Below are 24,061 nucleotides of genomic sequence, written 5' to 3'. Positions count from 1 at the left end.
AACAAAGTAGCAGGATATAAAATCAACACCATATATCAAATGCATTTCTATATATCAGTGATGAATCCTGACAGAGAAATTAGGAAAACTACCCCATTCACAATAGCCTCAAAAATATATGCTTGGGATTTAACTTAATAAAAGGTGAAAGACCTCTACAATGAAAACTATAGAACACTAAAGAAAGAAATTGAAGAAGACCTTAGAGGATGGAAAGATCTTCTATGCTCTTGGATAGGCAAAATTAATATTGTCAAAATGGCCATACTTCCCAAAGAGCTATACAGATACAATGCAATTCCAATTAAAATCCCAACATCATTTCTTATAGACATAGAAAAAGCAATCATAAAATTCATTTGGAAAAATAAGAGACCCAGAATTGCCAAAGCAATCCTTATCAAGAAGAGTGAAGCAGGAGGCATCACAATCATAGACCTTAAACTATACTACAAAACTATAGTAACAAAAATGGGATGGCATTGGCACCAAAATAGACATGTAGACCAATGGCAAAGAATAGAAGACACAGAGACAAACCCATAAAAATACAGATATTTTATACTAGACAAAAGTATCATAAAAAACATTGGATAAAAGATACCCTCTTCAACAAATGGTACTGAGAACTGCAAATCAATATGCACCAAAATGAAAATAAACTCCTGTCTCTCACCATGTACAAAACTCAACTCAAAGTGGATCAAGTATCTAGGAATTAGTACAGTAACCCTGTGCCTAATGGAGAAAAAAGTAGGCCCAAATTTTAATCAGGTTGGATTAGGCTCTGACTTCCTTAAAGAGTCCTAAAGTTCCAAAAATAAAATCAAGAATTAATAAGTGAGATGAACTCAAATGAAAAAACTTCTTCTCAGAAAAAGAAATAATCAATGAGGTGAACAAAGAGCTTTGAATTTGGAACCAAATTATTGCCACACACATATAAGATAGAACATAAATCTCCAGGATACATAAATAACTCAAAAAACTTAATACAAAAACAAAACAAAACAAAAAAACAAACAACCAAAAAACCAAATCAACAAATGGGCTGGAGCTTAACAGACACTTCTCAGAAGAAGATATACCTTCAATGAGCAAATATGTAAAAAAATGTTCAACATCTGTAGTAAGTAGAGAAATTAAAATCAAAATTACTCTAAGATTTCATTTCACACCAGTCAGAGTGGCAGTTGTCAAGTATACAGACAACAATAAATGTTGATGAGGATGTGGGGGGAAAGGCACACTCACACATTGCTGGTGGGACTGCAAATTGGTGCAACCACTATGGAAGGCAGTGTGTAGATTCCTTAGAAAACATGGAATGGGACCATCATTTGATCCAGCTATACCACTTCTCAGTCTATACCCCAAAGACTTAAAATCAGCACACTACAGTGACACAGCCATATCAATGTTCATTAGCAGCTCAATTTATAACTAAACTATGGAAGAAACCTAGATGCCCTTCAAAAGATGAATGGATAAATAAACTGTGGTATATATACACAATGGAATATCACTCAGGATTAAAAGGGAATAAAATCATACATTTGAAGTAAATGGATGGAGTTGGAGAATATTATGCTAAGTGAAGTAAGCCAGTCCCTAAAAACCAAAGGCCAAATGTTCTCTCTGATAAGTGGATGCTAATCCAAAACGAGGAGTGGGGAGGCATGGGGAGAATGGTGGCAGCAGTGCAGGGTGTGGGCAGTCAGGGGCATGGGAGGCAGGTGTGGGCAGGCAGCAGTGTTCATTGAGGTGGTGTGTAGATGGGAGCATAACCCTGGAGAAGGAGGAGTGAGCTGTAGGAACATTTGGAAGGAGGGTTCCTGCAAGGGGAGGAGCCTGTGCAGAGCTGGCAGTGTGCTGAGGTGTGAGGAAGCACAAAGGCCATGGTTTGCTGGGCTAGAGCCCATGGGGAGAAGGCAGCAGGTAAGTTCAGAGGGGTTTTGGGAAATGTGTCCACCTTCTCAGGCCTGGGGAGAATTGGGGAGCCATGTGGAGGCTTTGAGCAGAGCAGCAACATAGATTAGCTAACATGTTAAAAGGATCACTGAGGTCAGGAATCCTAGTCATTCTCCAGTTGAGATGTAATGGTGGCTGAGACCAGATTGGAGAGGCACAGGGTTTGAGAATAGCTCTTTGTAGGTGTTGCAGCATGTCCTGCAGAGGAGTCATGTGTTAGCCTCAGAAGTCCAAGAGAACCAAGGGGGTGGAGAGTGATGTGAACTTGCTTCTTGAACATGCAGTGATGGGGGTTTCCATGAATGACAGAGAACAGGATTTTCACAGCATTAAGTAGCATTTGACTCTGTGTTTTAAAGTGCATATGTATTTCTCTCCTCCCTTAGTGGAGGATAAAAATATAGACTGAAGTAAAAAATTTAGAATAGGAAGAGGGGAATTTCCTGGGTGTGGCTGAATGACCAGAGTCTGATCTCACCATAGGTGTGCTCTTTGTCTGTTTTCAGATTTGACCTGAGACAGGGCAATTTAGGCCTGGTGTTTCCAAGGTGTGCTCCCCACACCACCCTTGGAACTCCTAGTAAATGCACATTCGTTAGCCCACCCCAGATCTAGTGAATGAGACAGTCTGGATTGGGCCCAGTGATGTGTGCTCTGTAAGGCATCCTAGTGGTTCAGGTGCATGAAAGCTTGAGAACCATTGAATTAGAGATTACTTCATGGAAGGGCCTGGGACCAGGAGCAGATGCCAGTGAGGGAGTGTCTTTGGCATCATTTTTGGGCCATATCATATAGTCAGAAGATCTCTTCCAAATCTATCAAACCTCAGGGGTCATCTCATCTGGCCCCTGCCCCAGCTTTCCTGGCATTTCCACCTGATGGTATATATTCTCTGTTTTTTTGGTCTGTGTTTCTCTAGGTTCTTCCCCCATGTTGTGTCCACAGAGCAGTTCCAGGTTATTAGCCCTTACCACCCCATTGTGGCAGTAATGGCCAAGGATGCCATACTACCTTGTGCCCTAGTCCCTGGCATCAATGCAGAGAACATGGAACTGAGGTGATTTTGCACCACACTCTCACAGGCAGTGTTCATCTACTGGAACCAACGGGAACAGACTGAGGAGCAGATGGCTGATTATAGAGGGTGGACCTCACTGGTGAGCAAGTTCCTCACCCAGGGGTAGGCTGCTGTGCACATCCACAAGGTCCAGGTTTCTGACAATGGAACGTACACCTGCTTCTTCATTCATGCAGGCTTCTCTGAAAAGGCTGATTTGGAAGTAAAGGTGGCAGGTTAATTAATCGATATCTATTCTGGAGACCTTGGGAGTACTGGGTTTGGTGGGAATATCAGGGATCATCTAATTTAGCCTCACATTCAATAGGTGAAATAGAGGAAAAAATGGTTCCTTCAGTTTTTCATTGATCAATACAAACACTGTATATTGGGTATCTCAAATATGGGGGGACTTGTTCTCTGCACCAGAGATATATCAGTATAGCATAGACCCCAGTACAACATGTGATAAGGTGATAAGTACTTAAGATAAAAGACCAAGTAGAATTTAAAAAGAGGAACAGGATGTGGGCTGGGAAGTTAGGACAAGCTGTAGTGTTACATAGAGGCCAAGGCAGAGCCTTACTGACAATCTGAGCAAGGTTCAAAGGAAGTAGATGTTTAGCCAGGGGGCTATCTCGGTGGGGGGGGTGCAGAATTTAACACTGAGGGAGCACCTGGTATGAAACCTTTGAGTTAGAAATATTGTTGATTATACAGGGTATAATGAAATAATGAAACCATCATGGATTGTAGGAGGAGAGAGGGGGAGGATGGAAAGAAGAAGCAATGCTGGAATAAGGAGATGATCCTGTATTAACACCACTGACAGGTGTCAGGATGAAGTCATTAGGAGTGAACACCTGGGCTGGCACAAAAGCCCTGGATGTTGATGGGTTGGAAGTTAAAAAGGCAGAAGGCATACAATATGGTGATTTTGGCTACTTGCACTTAGCCAGATAGTTCTTGGGGTTGAGTGTGTGGGCCCTGAGGTTCTTAAGTGGTGGAGTTTGGGGAGAAGTGTTGGAGAGGAAGGCAGTTACCAGGTCAGTAAAGGCTTTGTGTGCTGTGTTATGGAGTTTGGATGCAGAGTAGGGGGAATCCTAAACAGAGCCATGCTGGGAATGCTCATGTTGGCAGTTGTGAATGGATGGATGGGAGGTGAGCAAGAAGGAGGCCTGGAGTGCAGTTATGATGTGGAGAGAATGAGTGCTTGACCTGAGGCATGGCAGTGGGGTGGGGGAGGAGGGGTCAGACAGGTTTAGAAACCATATTCAACTGAATAGACTTGTGCGCACAAAATTTGGAGGGGGAAGAAAATACTTGAGAGACTTCCAGAATTTTATTTAAAACATTTGTTGTTTCATGGCAGGACTATTGATAATTATGTGTCACTTCTACTGCTGTAATAATGCAGTGTAACAAGCAGCCATTATTTCAGGTATGTTTGGCAATAAAAATGTATTTAATTTAGGCACTAACCAAATTTAACTAATTGGGGCTGATCTTGGCTAATAATCACCTGGGTTTAGTTTTGCATACTTGGTTATGTATCAGAAATATAATTAAAAACAAAATCTCCCATACTAGGAGAAAATACTTTAAATAATTAATAAGCATCAAACCAGATGATACATATCATGCATGATCTCTTAAGGAATTACATGACCAGAAAGGAATTTCATCTTTCTTTCTATAGCCTGTATACTTGTTTTCAAGATGCACAATAAGTAATTCTCTACTAAGAGGGCTCAAAGCAATTTGTTCTGCATATGTCATTCTAAATTCACCTGATAGTTTGGGAGACCATCTCTATCATATAACAGGCTTCATCTGGAAGAAGAATAAACTCTTCCAGCTTTATGACATGAGGTGGTTTTACAACTTGGAACAAGATGCCCATATAAGTTTGACTCCTACCTTTACACAGAAAAGGGGCCAAGGGTTGATATCTTCCCTGATGTTTACATTTCAAATAAATGATTCCCAGATCCTTGAGAAAGAAATTCCTGAGCTACAAAGCTGGCAAAATCCTAGCCAGTTTTCAAAATCATGTGTCAACATTTCCAAAGAGGAAAAAGTGCCATGTGTAATTGCAGTTTCTCAAAGCAAATGCTAGAAGAAAAAGAGAACAATCTTCTTTTATTCAACAGGGACAATTGAGATTTTCACTTTTAATTTTCATTTGTTCTGAAGTCAGCAGAAACATTCACTAGGTGCACCTTGGTTAAGTGTGCTCATGTTTCAGGTGGTCATTTGACTGAACTAGGGCAGCTGAAGCAGGTGGACCAGGTAATGTCACATGAGTCCATCCTCCACTGAGTACCCCAGGATTGTCCTCCTGTGGAAATGGCAATGTTCAAGTGCTTTTCAAACCTCTGCAGTCACATTATCTAAATTTTCATTGCCAATTTGAGTCCCATGACTGGTCCCAGAGGCAAAAGGTAAAGGCAGTAAAAAGTGGAAGTGGAAGAACTGGCTATAAATAAGGGTGAAGAATTGGGATATTTCAATAATCATTTTATCACAAGTGGTCCAAATTATGAAGCCAGTTTTGGAGTTTTGAGTTTGAAATGTTTGTGAGGAAACCTGGTAAAGATAACTCATGGGAACATGGGTGTAGGGGAAGAGAATTCAGGAAACTAGGTAGTCATGCAATACAATTTTGGAAGTGATATACACAGAGAGGCAGATGTCCCGGGAGAGTGTGTGAGGTGAGAAGACTGAGATTCATGGAGGGAGCCTTGGGAACAAATTCTTTGTGTTGCCTCTGGCCTCACAGTTTGCTAGAAGAGCCCACTGCCCTGTGTGGGTCTGCTCCTTCCTTTAATTCCCTCTGGTAGGTGACCCTTCTGATAGAACCCCCAGAATTCAACATGGAAAACCTTCCCCATGAAGTTGTATAATATCTTGGCAACACTGAGGACCCAGGGCCCAAGGTGGCCTCCTGGGGCTCCACAACTTCCTTCCCACAGGGATGGGCTCTGACCCCCAAGTGCACATAGAAGGGCCAGAAGAGGATGGAGTGCGTGTGGTGTGCAAAGCCTCAAGATGGTTCCCATAGCCCCAGGTGCAGTGGAGAGACCTCAGTGGAAAGAAGTTCCCAGCGCTTTCTGAGGCCCACACCCAAGACACTGAGGAGCTGTTTAGTGTGGAGGCCACTCTGGTGATGAGAGACAGTTCTGAGGGGAATGTGACCTGCTCTGTCCTCAACCCTGTCCTGGGCCAGGAGAAGGCCATGGCTATTTACATCCCAGGTCAGTGCTGCTTCCCACTCCCAGCAGAGCTGTGGGGGAGGGGCTGGCCTCTCTGAGTGTGCTGGCTCTCCTGGGTGTGCCCCTGACCTCTGTCTGCCTGGGCCACAGAGCCCTTCTTCCCTCAGGCTTCTCCCTGGAAGCCAGCATTTGCTGTGATCCTGACCATGCTGGGGCTCCTACTCTTGGGACCTAGCTATTTTATCAGAAAAGCACTTTCCAGAAGGAGGCAGGTGAGGCAGGAAAAGGAGCACCTGTGGCAGCTTAAGGTGGAGAAACAGCAGGCAAAGTAAGAGGCACTGAAGGCCATTGGTAAGACCCCACAGGGCAAGTGCAGACCTGGTGGTGAGGGACAGCTGACAGGGGCCAGAGTCTGGGGTCCAGCTCTCTAGGGAGATCCAGGGTCCTGGGCCTAGAGAAGGTGAATGAGGAGATCAAAGAGGACAGCTAGAGTCAGTGTGGTTGGGTGGGTTTGTAGATAGAAATTCAATAAATAGAAATGTTTTTCTGGGGTTTTTCAGGCACACAGTCTTTCCATTTCTTGGGGATGGGCGTTCATGCTGTTTTTCATTTTCTTTCAAATGAACTCCAGGCAGATCTCAGCAAATTCTGCTTTCCTGCCTGAATTTTGTATGTTTCTTTGTTAGCAGACATTCTAGTTCCTAGCTCCCCTATTTCTTGTGTGGTTTTTTTTCAGATCAGAGTAAAGCTGCTTATCTGTCTGGTACGTGACTCTCCAGGTATCTCTTGTTTTCTTATCCTACCTGGTGTCCCTTCTCCTTTCTATCTAGGCACAGACATGTGGGTCCCCATCCATGGAAGCTAATTGGAAGCTAGTGGAAGCCAGAACCCTGCTCCCTGAGCTTTCCTAGATCTTGGCTGCTATTTCCTACCTAGAGCTTGGAAACTTGGGTATGATGGTGGCCCCTTGTTTGTCATGTATTCTGCATCTCATTTCAACCTTGGCTTGCCCATGATATATTGTGCGGGATGCCATCCATGAATTATTTGAGGGTCTTCTTTAGTTTTGGCAGCCAGGAAGGTTTTAGGATTTACCTTGGAAACTATCTGTGGCTCTCCCATGCAATAGATTTCTCAAGACATATAACCTTTATCCACAACCTACTAGATAACCTCATAGTAGCTGAGGAGGTGGGTGTAACCCATTGGGAACTGGACAGCCCACCTATGACTTTTTTTGGTGAAGGACATTGTATGGAAGGCCTTTGATGTTCCCTGATATAAAAAAAGCAAGCATGGGCTCCATTTTGCAGGTTTAGAATAGAAGCTCGATCTGTATGATCGACTACCCTGTCCCACCCCTGCTTTCTAAAAATATTTTCTGTGTCCTGTGGTTTTTTTCGTCATTTTATTTTTCTTAGGTTTCATTTTGCAGCTAGCATATTCCACTGATGGGAACCACATTACCATCACCTGTGTGGGTCTCATGTGAGAATATGAATTTTTAGCTTTCAGTGCATCTAGCTGTTGGTTTGCACTTAGAAGCTTAAAGGCAAATACTAAAAGTTCGTTAAACTTTTAGTATTTGCCTTAGGGTTAGGGTTAGGGTTAGGGTTAGGGTTAGGGTTAGGGTTAGGGTTAGGGTTAGGTGTGTTCCCTTTCAGCCTGGAGGAAGGCCCCCCTGTATGCAGGTAAGTGACTCTGATGTTTCCTTGGCCTTCCCTCCTCTTGGATCCTCCTCTTGGATCCTCCTCTGACCTTCTGTATCAGTGGCCTCCACCCAGGATGGGATATGTTTCCTGCTCTCTCTTCTTTAATTTGTTTCCCCTCCCAGTAAACACTTTTAACTTATCTTGTTTTTTTTTTTTTGTCATAATCATCACACATCAATCTGTATATGTACATTCATTGGCCCACCCCAGATCTAGTGAAGGAGATGCTCTGCAGTGGGGTCCAGTGTTGTGTGCTCTATAAGGCAGCCTAGTGGTTCAGGGGCATGAACGCTTGACAACCACTGAATTAGAGATTACTTCATGGAAGGGCCTGGGACCAGGAGCAGAAGACAATGAAGGATTGTCCTTGACATAATTTCTGTCCACATCATTATGATCAGAAGACCTCTTCCAAATCTATCAGACTGTAGGGGACATCTCATGTGGCCCCTGTCCCAGCTTTCCTAGCCTGCCCACCTGGTGGTGTGTGTTCTCTGTTTTTTGGTCTGTGTCTCTCTAACTTCCTTCCTCCTATGTCTGTGTTCACAGAGCAGTTCCAGGTTGTTGGCCCTCGACATCCCATTGTGGCAGTGCTGGGCGAGGATGCCATACTGCCCCGCGCCCTATTCCCAGCCATGAATGTAGAGAACATGGAACTGGGGTGGTTCCGCACCACGCTCTCACAGGCAGTGTTCATCTACTGGAACCAACAGGAACAGTCTGAGGAGCAGATGGCTGAGTACAGAGGGCGGACCTCACTGGTGAGGGACTTCCTTTCAGAAGGGCAGGCTTCTGTGCACATCCACAAGGTCCAGGTTTCTGACAATGGAATGTACACCTGCTACTTCAGACATGGAGGCTTCTATGAAGAGGCTGATTTGGAAGTGAAGGTGGCAGGTTAGTTTCTTGATGTCTATTCTAGAGACCTTGGGAGTACTGGGTTTGGTAGGAATATCAAGAATTATTCAAATTAAGCCTCACATTTTTAAAGGTGAAATGAAAGAAAAAAGTGGCTTTCTTTTATTAATTGATTCAATACAAGCACTGTTTAGGGGCATCTAAAATATGTGAGGACTTATTCTGTGCACCAGAGATATATCAGTGTAACAGAGAACCAAGCCATGAGGAGTTTACTTTCAAGAGACAATGGAAAAAATATAATAAAAAACTCAATAGAAGATGTGATAAGATGATAATTACTTAAGACAAAAGACCAAATAGAATTAAGAAAGGGGCAGAGGATGTGGGCTGGGAAGTTGGGACAAGCTGTAGTGTTACATAGGGGCTTGGGCAGAGCCTTAATGACAGTCTGAGCAAGGCTCAAAGGAAGTAGGTATTTAGCCAGGTGGATATCTGTGGGGCCTGATATCCTATTCATGCAGAGGGAGCATCTGGTATGATACCTTTGGAGTAGGAGTTTGGTTGATTATTCTGGGTATATTGAGGCCATCATGGTTGGTAGGAGGAGTAAGGGGAGGATGGTTAGAAGTGGCAATACTGGAATAAAGAGATGGTCCTGTATTAAAACCACTCATAGGTGTCAGGATGAGATCATTAGGAGTACGCACCAGAGCTGGCACAAGAGCCCTGAATGTTGATGGGATGGAAGGTGAAAAGGCAGAGGGCAGACAACATGGTGATGGTGGCTACTTGCATTTGAGCAGATAGTTCTTGGGATTGAGTATGTGGGCCCTGAGGGTATCAGATGGTGGAGTTTGGGAACAAGTGTTGGAGAGGAAGGCAGTTACCAGATCAGTAAAGGCTTTGTGTGCTGTGTTATGGAGTTTGGATGCAGAGTAGGGGGAATCCTAAACAGAGCCATGCTGGGAATGCTCATGTTGGCAGTTGTGAATGGATGGATGGGAGGTGAGCAAGAAGGAGGCCTGGAGTGCAGTTATGATGTGGAGAGAATGAGTGCGTGACCTGAGGCATGGCAGTGGGATGGGAGAGGAGGGATCAGACAGGTTTAGAAACTAGAGTCAACTGAGTCGATTTGTGGGCACAGAATTTGGAACAGGAGGAGAAGAGTTCAGAGACTTCCAGGATTTTATTTGAACCATTTGTTGTTTTGTGGCAGGACTATTGATAATTATGTGTCAGTTCTATTGCTGTGATAATGCTTTGTAACAAACAGCCACAATCTCAGGTGCATTTGGCAATAAAAATGTATTTAATTCAGGCACTAAGTGAGTTCAACTCATTGGGGCTGAACTTGGCTTATCTCACCTGGGTTTACTCACATCTTTGGTCATATTTCAGAAACATAATTACAACCAGAATATCCCTTCCATGCTAGGAGAAAACACTTTTATTACTTAAAAAGCATCAAACCAGAGTGTGATATATAGTATGGTGATCTGTGAATGGATTACACAACCAGAAAAATAATTTCATCATTCTCTTTAGAGACAATCATATATAATCTCCTGTATATTTGTTTTCATGATGAACAATGAGTAATCCTCAACTAAGACAGCTCAAAGCACTGTTGTTCCATAAAACTCATCCTAAATTTACCTGGTAGTTTGGGAGACCATCTGTGTCATATAATAGGCTTTATCTGGAAGCAAAATAAGCTCCTCCAGCTTTATGACAGGAAGCAGTTTTACAACTTGGAGCAAGATACCCACATATATTAGGCTCCTATCTTTCCACAAAAAGGGGGCAAAGTGTTGCTATCTTCCCTGATGTTTACATTTCAAAGAAATAGCTCCCAGGTCCTTGAGAAAGGCATTCCTGAGCCACAAAGCTGGCAGAAAACCTAACCAGTTTTCAAAATCATATATAAACATTTCAAAGGAGGAGAAAGTGCCTATTTGTAATTGACATTTCCTAAAGCAAATGGTATAAGAAAAAAGAATAAAATCTTTTATTCAACAGGGAGAATTAAGCTTTTTACTTGTAATTTTTATTTGTTCTTAAATCAGCTGAAAAGTTCACCAGGTGCACCTTGGTTGGGTGTGCTCATGTTTCAGGTGGTCATTTGGCTGAACTAGGGCAGCTGTAGCAGGTTGACCAGGCAATGTCACAGGAGTCCATTCTCCACTGGATAGCCCAGGATTGTCCTCCTGTGGAAATGGAAGAGAGTAAAACCAAGTGCAAGTGCTTTTCAAACCTCTGCACTAGTCACATTAGCTAATTTCTTATTGGCTAAATCAAATCCCATGCCTGGGCCCAGAGGCAGAAGATAAAGGCTGTAAAAAGTGTGTGGAAGTGGGAGAACTAGGTATAAATAAGGGTGAGGAATTAGGGAGATTTTAATTTTTGTTTCATCACAAGTGATACAAATTTATAAATTCAGTTTGGAGTTTGGAGTTTGAGGTGCATGTGAGGAAACTGGGTAAAGATAACTCATGGGAACATGGGTGTAGGAGAAGAGAATTCAGGAGACAAGGTGGTCACTCAGTATAATTGTGGACATGATATACAGAGAGGCAGATGTCTCAGGAGAGTGTGTGAGGGTGAGAAGAGTGAGATTCAAGGAGGGAGTCCTGGGACCAAATTCTTCCTGTTTGCCTTGGCTTCACAGTTGGGGAGAAGAGCCCACTGCCCTTTGGGGGTCCCTGTGCTCCTTCCTTTCCTTCCCTCTTCCCATAGAATTCCCAGAATTAAACATGAAAATATTTCCCCTGAAGTTGTGTAATGTCTTGGCAACTGTGGGGTCTCAAGCACAAGGTGGCCTCCTGGGGCTACACAGCTTCCTTCCTTCCCACAGGGATGGGCTCTGACCCCCAAGTGCACATAGAAGGGCCAGAAGAGGATGGAGTGCGCGTGGTGTGCAAAGCCTCAGGATGGTTCCCAAAGCCCCAGGTGCAGTGGAGAGACCTCAGGGGAAACAAGTTCCCAGCACTTTCTGAGGCCCACACCCAAGACACTGAGGAGCTGTTCAGTGTGGAGGCCACTCTGGTGGTGAGAGACAGTTCTGTGGGGAATGTGACCTGCTCTGTCCTCAACCCTGTCCTGGGCCAGGAGAAGGCCATGGCTATTTACATCCCAGGTCAGTGCTGCTTCCCACTCCCAGCAGAGCTGTGGGGGAGGGGCTGGCCTCTCTGAGTGTGCTGGCTCTCCTGGGTGTGCCCCTGACCTCTGTCTGCCTGGGCCACAGAGCCCTTCTTCCCTCAGGCTTCTCCCTGGAAGCCAGCATTTGCTGTGATCCTGACCATGCTGGGGCTCCTACTCTTGGGGACTAGCTATTTTATCAGAAAAGCACATTCTAGAAGGAGGCAGGAAAAGGAGCATCTGCTGCGGCTTAAGGAGGAGGAACAGCAGGCAAAGGAAGAGGCACTGAAGGCCATTGGTAAGACCCCACAGGGCAAGTTCAGACCTGTTGGTGAGGGACAGCTGACAGGGGCCAGAGTCTGGGGTCCAGCTCTCTAGGGAGACCCATGGTCCTGGGCCCAGAGGAGGTAACTGAGTAGATCAGAGTGGAGAGCTAGAGAGTAGTGGGGTTGGGTGGGTTTGTAGTTAAAAATTCTAGTGAACAGAAACATTATTCCTAGGTTTTTCCAGGCACAGTCTTTCCTTTTCTTGGGGATGTGTGTTCATACTTTTTTTCATTTTTTTTTAGATGAACTCATGGCAGACCTCTGTAAGTTCTTCTTTTCTTTCTGAATTTTCTGTTTCCTTGGTAGCACATGCTCTAGTACCAAGCTCTCTTCTTTCTTGTTGTTTTTCAGATCAGAGAAAAGAAGCTTATCTGTCTGGTAAGTGACTCTCCAGATAATTCTTGTTTCCTTATGTTACCTGTGTTCTGGTGACCCTGTACTTGTTTCTGTCTAGGCACAGACATGTGGGGTCCCATCCTTGGGAAGCTAGTGGAAGCCAGAACACTGCTCCCTGGGCATTCCTTGATATGGGCTACTATTTCCTTCCTAGTGCTTGGAAACCTGGATGTGATGGTGACCCATGGTGTCTCATGTATTCTGCATCTTATTTCAACCCTGGATTGCCCATTATTTTGTGTTTTTTTTTCCTTCAATGCATCTAGCTGTTGGACTCCACCTAATAGATTAAAGGCATAAAGTATGATTTTATTAAATGATCTATATAAGTACATGGTGTCATTAAGTTTAGAAGTGTGACCTTCTGTTTGTGTCCCTACAAATTGCCAGTGAGGGATTATGTTTTCTCTAGCTCCTGAAGGTGCTAATTCAATGGGGCTGCTCATCACAGTTGGAAATGTGGTAGAGTGAACCAAGTATTTCCTAAAAACTGGTTCTTATTGTCTAGAAATATTTACCAAAGTGAAAGATTGGGCAGTTTTACCACAGAACTCATTGCTGTCTCTAAATCATTCTTCATATTTGGTAATCTCCCAAGTGTCTTTTCAAATTTAAATTTTAATTTTTTCATTTTGTGGTGCTGATGCATGCACCTGAAGCCTCATGCATGCTTGACAAGCCCTCTATCACGGTGTACATCCCCACCCCTTTTCAAATATATCTTTGCCAGAAAAAGCCTGGATATAATAATAATACCCCTGACAATTGCAGAGTGAATTATATTTTATTTTCTCAAATATTTTTACACATAGCATAATATTTATCCTTAGTGGCAAAACCAAATAAAGACAAATAGAATATGGACTTTTATGAGTTTTGAGGCAGATGGTTTTCTGACAGATAGAAATCAGTGGGGCAATGGCATCAATTGGCCTGTAAAGCAGCCATCTTGATCTGTGGTCCAGGGGATTTCCCCCAACTCCCTGTGGACCCTGCATACTGCAAGAGGCCATCTCTTTCTGACTCTCTCCTCCTGTGGGTAGTCTCATATTTAGAATGGAGGGAAGACCAGGGAAGGTACATTCATGCTGACCAGGCTTGTTTTAGCTGTGGTCTCACCACTATGTGTTCCCTTTCAGCCTGGAGGAAGGCCCCCCTGTATGCAGGTAAGTGACTCTGATGTTTCCTTGGCCTTCCCTCCTCCAGGATCCTGCTCTGGCCTTCTGTATCAGTGTCCTCCACCCAGGATGGGATGAGTTTCCTGCTCTCTCTTCTTTAATTTGTTTCCTACCCCTCCCAGTTAACACTTTTAACTTCTCTTCTTTTTTTTTTCTTTCATAATCATCACATGTTAATCTGCCCCCTGCCCAAACTAACCAAAGCCAAGTACAATAGGAAAGCAAAATTCTCCTAAATGGAGAGAAAAATGATTGTAAGTTGCATTGGAAGACCACAGAGACTCCTTCGGTTTGGATCAAGGAAGTCACCTCATATTCCTATCTTTTAAACACTCTTCAGTTTTTAAGCATTTTTTAGTTGTAGATGGACACAATACCCTTATTTTATTTTTATGTGGTGCTGGGGAATAAACCCAGTGCCTCATGCATGGTAGATGAGCATTCTACTTCTGAGCCACAACCTCAGCCCTAAATTCTTCTTCTTTTTTTGTAATTTCCCAAATGTCTTTTTTAAATTTTAATTTCAGTTTCTCAATCGCATTTAACTGTTGGTACAGTGACACTGCAGAGTTCAGTTGTGAGCAGAGCCTGGATGAAACAGGATTGGAACTGGGGATATAAATTGCTGGTCTCCAAAAAACTTCAGAAATCATATTTGTCATTTTAGGATTTTCATTTTCCTAATGTGGGGCCTTGGTTCTCTATTCCCTTTACTGCAGATTCCTATTGTTTGGGTCCAGGTTTGGTTTTCTTGGTTTTTTTTTTTTTCTGGTCCTCTGGATATTGATCTTCTCTCAGCCACCTCCTACTCTGACTCACTGTCCTAGCTGGGTTTCTTCCAAGCACCTTGGTTTCTGAGAAATGAGTTTCTGGTGTTCTGAATTTTGGGTCCAGCATGTTTATGGGATCTGTGAACCATTTGAAATTAAATTCAAAGTCTGCATTTGTATATAAGGAACACAATGCAATTTATGATGTTCACTATAATTTTCTTTGCTTTTAAGAAATTTTTCATTTGTGTGTTGGTCTTTAATTTTTTTTAACTGTGTGAAGATCATAAAAAGAGAAACCTGGAGAGTTTAGAACTCTTTACCTGAGAAAGGGTTGGAACAAATCAGAAAAGAAAGGATGAGGTAGGAGGAGAGAGGAGGTGAGAAAGAAAGTGGAGTGCCCAAGATTCACATAGATATTTTGGGTGTGTTGAAGCAGTGAGAGATGGAAAATCCCATCCAAGGTGGTTAGAGTTGAGTGTGAAGAGGATTTGTGGGTTTTTTATGTGCCTGAAATATAACCAACTCCTTGATACATCTTTGAGAGTTTTCAGTGAAATATATATATATATATATATATATATATATATATATATATATATATATACATATATATATATATTGTGTGTGTGTGTGTGTGAATTCCATCAAGCCATTTATAAGTAATCATCTCATTGAATTTGTGATAATGAGACAACCTGTTGTAATGAGAACACCTCCACCTTCCAGTAGCAGTCAGGACAGGCATATGCTAAGGTAGTTTCCTATGCAATGAAAGATAATCCAGAGGACTCTTTAAGTCTGGGGGTGAGTTTAAGATCTGTGCTATGTGAATTTTTATAATATGCCATTTTCCTGCTCTGGATGTTTCTTTTTGGCATCAGGGATATAGACTGTGAGAGACAGAGAAGAATGAGTCATGGCATCAAGGAGGCTTTGGATTCAAATGTCTGAGGAACACTCTTTGAGAATCTTAATGATTTTCCTGGGGACATGTTTATTAAAAAAGAAGGATCATTTAGTCTTTTTTAACCATCTCCCCATTTTTTGCTGAATTAATGTCTATAAGTTTTCATGTAACATTTGCATACTCTTTTATTTTGTAAGGATAAACACCATTGCTATACTAGAATCAACACTGTCATATTGACAGGTGCATAGTGTGAGGTCGACAAATCTCTATTTTATCTTGTTCATGAAATTGTAACAATGAGTTATAAATTAAAATTTTCTGTGGGAATTATATGAAGGCTGCATTAAGGTGCATAGCATGGTACTTGACACACTGGAGAGTCTCAAAAGGTTTTCTCTTTCAGTCCTTCTCCTTTTCTCCCTCGTCTGCTTCCTTTTCCTCTCTTTTCTTCTTCTTTGATAATCTCAGTCAGTTATTATATAGAAAATTATAATTGAATTTCAACTAATGTCTTAGTAAAAAATGAGCTAAGTTTACTTTTCTCCAAGGGTCATCTGGGCCTGCTCAGCCATTTTATATAATCTAGTTTCTATCAAGCAACTCAACAAAGATGGAAATACCCATGTAGGTGATTGAGCATATATTAGTGGAAATGGAGAGAACAAATTTAAACAAAAATCTTTAAGAAATAAAAATGTTGTTTAGTTATTATGTTAATCATTCTAATCTTGTTCCTAAGGCTCTGCCATGATGGAGGCAAAAGCTTTCCAGTTGAAGACATTTTGGAGTGTATGACATATGTAGACTTTGCTTTGGTTAACAACCTTCCTGACCTCTTCCCAAAAGAGAGTATGGTGGTTTTAGTAGACCTATGTGGCCTTGGGACGGTGGGGGAAGAGGGACAATGTGTTTTCTCTTAGTTATTTCAGGTCCTCTCCATCAGGAGGCTAGTCTGAACTGGTTCATAAGACTCTTGGGTTGGTGTCTCCTGAGAAAAGGCAGTTCTCATCTCATTGCTTGGTCCCCCTTCCCTTGACCCTGAGGTAAAGTCCAAGGTCGGTGTCACTGATTCTTGGTTGCCACTTGAGTTTTTCCTCTGATCTTTAGAGCTTTTCAGGTTCACTGGCTCTCTGGGCACCTGTCTTTTCACCATCTAGCAGACAATGTGAGATTTTCCTGGTACTCAGCTTCCTAAGTGCAGGAGACAGGGAGGTTCATGCTTTCTGTAAGCACATTTCTCTGCCAGTGCTTTGTTCCACATGGGGTGTGTCATCTATGTGGGCATATTAGTTTTCTATTTGCTTCCAAGTTACTGCAAAATTAGTAGCTTGAGTCTGGGGTTGTGGCTCAGTGGTAGAGCGCTTGCCTAGCATGTGTGAGGCTCTGGGTTCGATTCTCAGCACCACATAAAAAAATGAAGGTATGGACAACTACAACTAAAAAATAAATATTAAAAACAGTTAGTAGCTTAAACCAACACAAATATATTATCTTACGTGTTTCTAGGCCAGAAGTCCAAGAAGGTGTGGACAAGGCTGTGTTCCTTTGTGGAGGCTGTTGTCTTGTGCAGTTTCTAGGGGCCATCTGTATTCCCTCATTTGGGTCCTGTTCTTCCATCTTCAAAACCAGCAGCACAACATGGTTTTGACCTTGTTTCTGTGATTCTATCTGCTTCTCTGATACAGCCAATAAAGGTCTCTCTCTATTCACAAGGGTTCATGAGATTAGTTTGGACTGGCCCAGAGAATCCAGAAAAATCTCCCCTGCTCAAGAACCTGAATCTTAGTCACATTTTTAAAGTGGCCTAGTCATGGATTTCACACATTCACACACTCTGGAGTTTAGGGTTATGGGTTCTATCATAGCTGGAAGTTTTGAAACTCTTCAGGCAATTCTTTTGGGAGGCAAATGAGTAGGTCCAATACTTTTGGGTTCTCCCATATATGTAAGGATGTTTTTCTCTTATTGGTCTGTGAGAAGTGGAAGAAAAGTCACTAGTATTGACCTCTCACTGGATATGTTTGTTTCCTGCTTTGAACTTCTTTCTCTCCCATCTTAAAACCCTCTCCCTTGCAACCTAACTGGGTAAGATTCTCTGAGTTCCCTGCATTCATGATTTATAGTCATCCTCCAAGTGCAACTAAGCTAGATGTAATTCTCTACTCATGGCTTAGAGGTAACCTTACGAGTTCAGCACAGTCAGTTCTTTATAAGTAAATGGAGCTCTTTGAAATTTTATAATCTTAATTGTATCTCAAGATAACCCAGTTTTCAGGATTGTTGTGTGTCTTTGTCTTGAGAAAGCATTATTGGGTAGCTAAATCTGAACAGTGACTTTTCATACTGATATCCTGCATTTTGATCCTGAGGTGTTAAGCTTTAGGCTTAGTCTTCATGGGAAGTGTGTGTGTTGTGTGTGTGTGTGTGTGTGTGTGTGTGTGTGTAAGAAACAAATACAGCAGCTGAATGTTTTCAAACAGATTTTTCCCTTCTTCCTCCCACATTGCTGTGTTTCATAAGTCTGTGTGCTGACCCTGATGTGTATGGACTCTGCAAATCCCTGACATGAGATGTGTGTTCTTTCGTAGATTGGCGGAAGGAACGGTTCCAAGCCTGTGAGTGACTGTGTGCTTCTAGATGTTCCTCCTGTTGCCCTCATGGCTTCTGGCTTCTCCTTAAGTTCTTTGTGGTGATTCAGATGCTGGCATCACCCATGGTGTTGCTGTGGCAGAAGTGATGGTCACAACACTGGTACTGGTTTTCAAGGGACCTGTCAGAATTCTACACTCGAAATTAGCCTCTGGCTTCTTTCTCCTGGTTGAGGATGTGGGCTTGAGTTAGAAGACTCATATCTCAGGAGGCTTATCCCCTCCTCAGCTCAGGCAGCTATATGACTGTGAGGTGGTGGGTGGCTCTGTGCTTTGTTTTGGGGAGGGAAAGGACCTTGAATGACTGAAAATTCTCTCAACAGGGCCTGTCACACTGGATCCAGACTCTGCTCACCACAGGCTTTCTGTTTGTCATGAAAAGATGCATCTGACCTTGAAGGACCCCTGTGTGTACCATGATGAAAAATGCAGTGTGTTGGGTCTTGAGGGCATCACATCAGGAAGATGGTACTGGGAAGTGGAGATAGAGAATAAATTACACAGCAAGTGGACTCTGGGAGTCTGTAGGAAAGATGTGACGAGAAAATACAACTACCTCGAATCATCACAAAGGGGATTTTGGGTCATGGGGAAAGTTAACAAGAGTTATTTTGCCCTAACTCATCCTGAGACTTGGTTATCTTCTATGCAGAATCTTTTCAGGGTAGGGGTTTTCCTGGACTACAGTGAAGAGGAGGTCTCCTTCTATAACATGATTGATGGGTCCCACATTTTCTCTTTCCCTCCAGCCTCCTTCTCTGGAGCTCTGTTTCCATACTTCATGTTTATGTATGGAGCTGTGTCCATGACCATCTGCTCCATGGAAAGTGGGTCTGAGGGGCTCCCTGTACCCCTTAACAATTTTTCTCCTCCGGAGGGAACCCTGAGCACACCAAAGGAGGGGTTCAGCTCAGGTTGTGGTGTTGATGGAGCTCCCCCAGAGGCTGAATCTCTGTTACTTCCCTGACACTCCCAGGTTTTGTCCACGTAGGGTCCCTTGCTGTCTGTGATCCCTCACTGTGGCTCTTCTGGGGCTATAGACTCCCTGTGTCAAAAGCCTGTGATATGAGACTTGGACTGTACAGTGAGCTTGTCTTCTGCTCTGTGTTAAGACTTCAGATGTGTGGTTATGAGAGTTCAGTTCATATCTTATATTCAGATAGCAGAAGATAAAATTTGGCTCTATTTTAACTGGTTCAGAGAATGTTCAATTTAACTGAGGAGCCCTATTTTTTGGTATTAGTAAGTATTTCAAGCAGCCATAGCAGCACATACCTATAGTCCCATCTACTGGGAAGGCTAAGGCACGTGGATCAATTTATCCCACATGTTTGAGACCAGCCTGGCCAACATAATGATACTCTGTTTCCAGAAACAAAACAAAGCAAAATAAAAATACAAACAAAGGAGAGATTACATTACTGCACCTGCATATGTGTAGAGGAAACTTGAGGTTGAGCGTGGTCCTCAGTTTTATTTATTTTTTTAAAATTTTTATTGTTGGTGCATATTTGGACTATCAGATGACAGTTTAGTATCCAAAAATTTCCAGTGAAATGGAGAGGTGTGTTATTCATTTTTTTTTTGTCTCTGTGACAAAATACAGAGAAAATCAACCTAAAGGAGGAGAGATTTATTTTCCTCACAGTTTTAGAGGTTTCAGCCCATAGTCACCTGGCTGCATTGTTTCTGAGGTAGAATGTATGGGAGCAGGTGGTGGAGTGAGTGGCTCACCTTATGGCAGACAGAAGGCAAGAGAGGGAGAGAGAGAGAAAGTGAGGGGGAGAGAGGGGAGGGAAGGAGAAGGAGAGGAGAAAGAATGAGAGAGAGGAAAGAGAGAGAGAGAGAGAGAGAGAGAGAGAGAGAGAGAGAGAGAAAGAGAGAGAGAGAGAGAGAAAGAGAGAGAGAGAAAGAGAGAGAGAGGAGAGAGAGAGAGTAATATATAGATAAGGGGCCAAGACATAGTCTTCAAGGACACAGTCACAGTTACCTACTTCCTTCCTCTTTCCTAGGCCAAACCCATTGAACTTTCTACCACCCCCCAAAGGGCCACCTACTGGGGACCAAACTTTTAACACATGAGCCTTTGGGGGATATTTCAGTTCCAAACTTCAATGAATGATGGAGTTTTAAGAGAAGAGTCCAACATTTTATGTTATCTGCTCTTCATTTGTCAGGTGGCTTTTTCATGTATATTTGTTGTCTTATTGAAGTTCAAATGGTTGCAAATTGGTTGAAACATGTATACACACGTAAAGTATAAAGTCAAAGATGTGGACAGAGTCCAGTATCATTTCATTGCATTTCTGTTCCAAATCCACTCCATGGTGGTTTTTCTTTGTGTTATTGGAACTGGACCTTGTAAACACTTTTTGCCATCTGACACAATGTGAGATTGTTGGTACAATGCACTGGAAGGGCCACTGCAAGGCAAGTTAGTTCTCTTTCTTTCTTTCTTTCTTTTTTCTTTTCTTTCCTTTCCTTCCCTTCCCTTTCCTTCCCTTCCCTTTCCTTCCCTTCTCTTTCCTTTCCTTTCCTTTTTTTTTCTTTTTTGTTACCAGGGATTGAATCCAGGGATACTTAATCACTTAGCAACAATCCCATACTATATTGTTTAAAAATAGTTTTCTTTAGTAGTGGATAAACACAATACCTTTATTTAGTTTATTTCTTAATGTGGTGCTGAGGATTAAAGCCCGTTCTGCACACTTACATCAACAGTGAGCTGCAATCCCAGCACCCAACCCCCGCCTTTAAAAATTTGAGACAAACTTATCCTACATTTCCTATGTTGCTTAGGGCATGGATAAGTTGCTGAGGCTGGCTTTGAAATTGTAATACTCCTGCCTCAGTCTTGAAAATGCTGGGATTACAGGCATGGCCACCATACTGGGCTGTTTTCCTTTTTGGTTGTAACTTCTGGTGGTGTACAGAAGGCCCACCTTTTGGTGACATAGTAAGAAATGTCTATATTGATGTATTTATCTGTATTTTTAGTCTCTTCCCTAAGTTCATAAAAAGTGATTTCTCTCCCTGATTCCTGAAAACATCTCTTAAAAACCTTGGAATTTTCTCTTTAGATGAAGGGAGAGTCTATTGTTTTTAATAACAACCCCCTTTCAGCCATCTGAGTTTATGTTAATAAGACAATTTTTAGAAAGCCCCTGGGTTACCTCGGATGGGAGCAGGTTGCCAAAGGAACAAATTTTATGAATAAAAAATGAAAGAGGGGACAAAATAGAGCTGAAGGTCGAATTAATTAATTACAAGCAGTCAATGATTTGATCAATCATAATGACACAGTGAAATATCCATAAAATATTGAGGGAGCTTTTGAGTTGATGAACAACAATGTATTCATGTTTCTGGGGGTGCTGCCTCTCAAACTCCACCACAGGCAGGTATTCCTGTGCTTGAGGCTTTTCTGGGCCTCACCCTATGTGCATTTCATCTGGCTATTCACTGTATCCTTTACAAGATGTTTTATAATAAATTGGTTAGTAAACAAAGTTGTTTCTGTTGATTTTCTGAGCCCGTCTAGAAAATGGATATAGAAAATCACCCAATCTAAGAATGGATCTTGGGAATGGAAGATGGTTATTTGGAATGAGATAGAAATATAGGATACTACAAAAAAGCTCTAAAGAATAAATGTGCCTGTTGTGATGTGGAACAATAACTTGTGAACTGCTCTTGACCTGGACAAAGAATATTAAGCGACAGAAAGAGACCAAAGGTAAAAATGTACCAAACAATCTCAAAAATTACTTTGTAAGTTTTCAGTTCTGTATAAATTTTCTGGATGCAGCAAAGCAGGAAGAAGATTTCAAAAGAAAGACACTACTAACCTCATAAAGCTAGGGGCTAACATTTGATTGGATCAAATACCTGATCAAATATCTGATGAAAATAACACAGCAGACTAGATTTCCTAATGGGAAACCATGTTACTCAATATTTCCCAGTCTCCAGGGAAGTCCTGTCCCTTTGGATCCTATATTCTACCTTTGTACCCTATAGAATAACCTGACCTTAATCCCTGGTGTTGTGGTTCTTCTTGCTCTTGAGATTGCCCACATTATTCTCTGAGGGTTTCTATATTCACTCTTCACTTTCTAATGATGCTCTTCCTCTCTTTACTAAAGCCTAACACATCCTTACATTCTTTTCTATGGTATGGGCATGGGTCTGAAAGTCCTGAGTAGAGGTTTTCTTTGCCACTAGAGAGACTACATTGGACCTCCTTACAGTGAGAGGAACTTCAGAAACAGATGGGTAACATGAGTAGCCATCTTGTGATTGTCATCTGAAGTCATGGGGACATACTTTTAAGACTGTGGGGTCCACTTAACCTGTAGGACTCTCTGGTAATTCCTTAATTGAATTATAGGACACGCTGATATATGCAGAGAATTGGTGTGGAAACCTCCAAACATTTGGTGTCACAAATGTTGGAGCAGGGGTATTATGAAAGAGGACACCTGGTGAGTTGGAGCATTACATATCCATTTCAACCTTCCAGTGGGCCATGGTTCCATCTTCCTCAATGAATTCTGCACCTCAGTCTCATTGGGGACCCTGTCATACATTTTTTTTCCTTCTGTGGCTATTCTGCCTCAATTTAGAGGTACTACTATCTTTTCCCTATATATGCCATTTCTGCATTCTTTTGAGGCTTCTTTTACTTCTTTTAGTAGTTAACTCCTTTTTTATTCGATTCTTTTTCTTTTTTTCTCTGTGCTGGGGATTAAATTCAGGGCCTCAGACATGAATAAGTCTATGTTAAGTTTTCCTTGTTCAAATGATTTATGTGGTTTCTAGACTTTGAGAGAAGCATCTAAACTACAATAAATTAGTACTTGTTAAAGGAGTGTGCTGAATTGCTCACAGCATGTCAGAAAGAGTAATTGAGAAATTAATCAACTTAGTAAATGCTTAACTCTAACAATAATTTTATATAAATATGTTGATTTTTTGGTGGTTTTTTAAGTATTTTCTACATGTAAATATATTACTTGTCAGTTTGCTTCAGAATTATATTGTCTGACTTAGAATGTGATAACATTAATGTTAGATCATGTTGCTCAGAATTGCTTGGCCACACAATTGTCACTGTATTTTTCTTATTTCATTTAACTGCTTCATCTTCCTTTTCAACTAATCTGTTACTACTTGGAATACAGATTGGTTCATTATGGTGCCAAATGGCAATATGGGGGTGTTTGATTCAACAGAAATACAAAATTGAGGGCAACTGATGTTGCTCATGAAAGAAGCCTTGATCAAGCTTGGCTTTCTGTTGAGAGCTACCATTTAGGAATTGAGTGCCCCTTGACCTTGAATGATGAGAATGTGGAGATGTGGCAAGCCAGCCATGGGATGTGTGTGTGTTAACTATGAGCATTGAGCACACAATGTGGACTGAACCAACATAGCCCAGCTGTTTGGGCTGGCCTCGCTCTGGTCTTTTTGCTTGCTCTGCCATGACCCCTATACAGCTCATGAGATGGGCATGACCTGCCCAGATGTCAATCAACCTGCTGACACCAGACATCATGTAGGTAGACTCAATCCCTGAAATCTGACCCCTTGCCTCATTTCAATGGCTTCTTCCCAATAAAAGTGTTCAGCATGTTCTCTCTCTCTCTCTCTCTCTCTCTCTCTCTCTCTCTCTCTCTCTCTCTCTCTCTCTCTCTCCATGGACCCCCTAAGGTTGGAGGAACTTTCACAAGACCTAATGTATTTCTCTGTCTCTGTGTGATTATTTCATGCAGCCCAGTTCACCTGGAGTGACCCTAAATATTTATTCATGAAATGCAACAGTTTTCATTTGTTTTGTTTCTTTATGTATCTTTAAAGTATGATTTTTAGCTTTG

At 42.1% G+C, this 24,061-nt stretch overlaps 1 protein-coding gene, 1 non-coding gene and 1 pseudogene across 3 annotated transcripts; all 3 read left to right on the top strand.

Moving 5' to 3' along the window:
* Nucleotides 1-1,920: 1,920 nt before the first annotated feature.
* Nucleotides 1,921-6,626, top strand: LOC144365935 (butyrophilin-like protein 1; annotated as a pseudogene). Its single transcript, XR_013424644.1, has 4 exons — nucleotides 1,921-1,938; nucleotides 3,054-3,264; nucleotides 6,004-6,285; nucleotides 6,394-6,626. The product of XR_013424644.1 is annotated as a butyrophilin-like protein 1 (transcript).
* Nucleotides 6,627-12,572: 5,946 nt separating this feature from the next.
* LOC101972906 (uncharacterized) lies at nucleotides 12,573-18,316 on the top strand. Its single transcript, XR_013425273.1, has 3 exons — nucleotides 12,573-12,658; nucleotides 13,816-13,842; nucleotides 18,126-18,316. It is a non-coding gene; the product is annotated as an uncharacterized LOC101972906 (transcript).
* A 111-nt stretch (nucleotides 18,317-18,427) lies between these two features.
* On the top strand, nucleotides 18,428-19,274 carry LOC144364770 (butyrophilin subfamily 3 member A3-like). The gene is made up of 2 exons (XM_078018643.1): nucleotides 18,428-18,455; nucleotides 18,509-19,274. The coding sequence occupies exons 1-2, from the start codon at nucleotides 18,428-18,430 to the stop codon at nucleotides 19,150-19,152; spliced, it is 672 nt and encodes a 223-aa protein (XP_077874769.1). The 3' UTR covers nucleotides 19,153-19,274.
* Nucleotides 19,275-24,061: the final 4,787 nt, after the last annotated feature.

This window comes from Ictidomys tridecemlineatus, chromosome 8 (genome assembly GCF_052094955.1).
Source record: "Ictidomys tridecemlineatus isolate mIctTri1 chromosome 8, mIctTri1.hap1, whole genome shotgun sequence".
NCBI lineage: Eukaryota > Metazoa > Chordata > Mammalia > Rodentia > Sciuridae > Ictidomys > Ictidomys tridecemlineatus.
The sequence above is the reverse complement of the archived record's forward strand: the minus strand, read 5'-3'. Positions and strand labels throughout refer to the sequence as shown.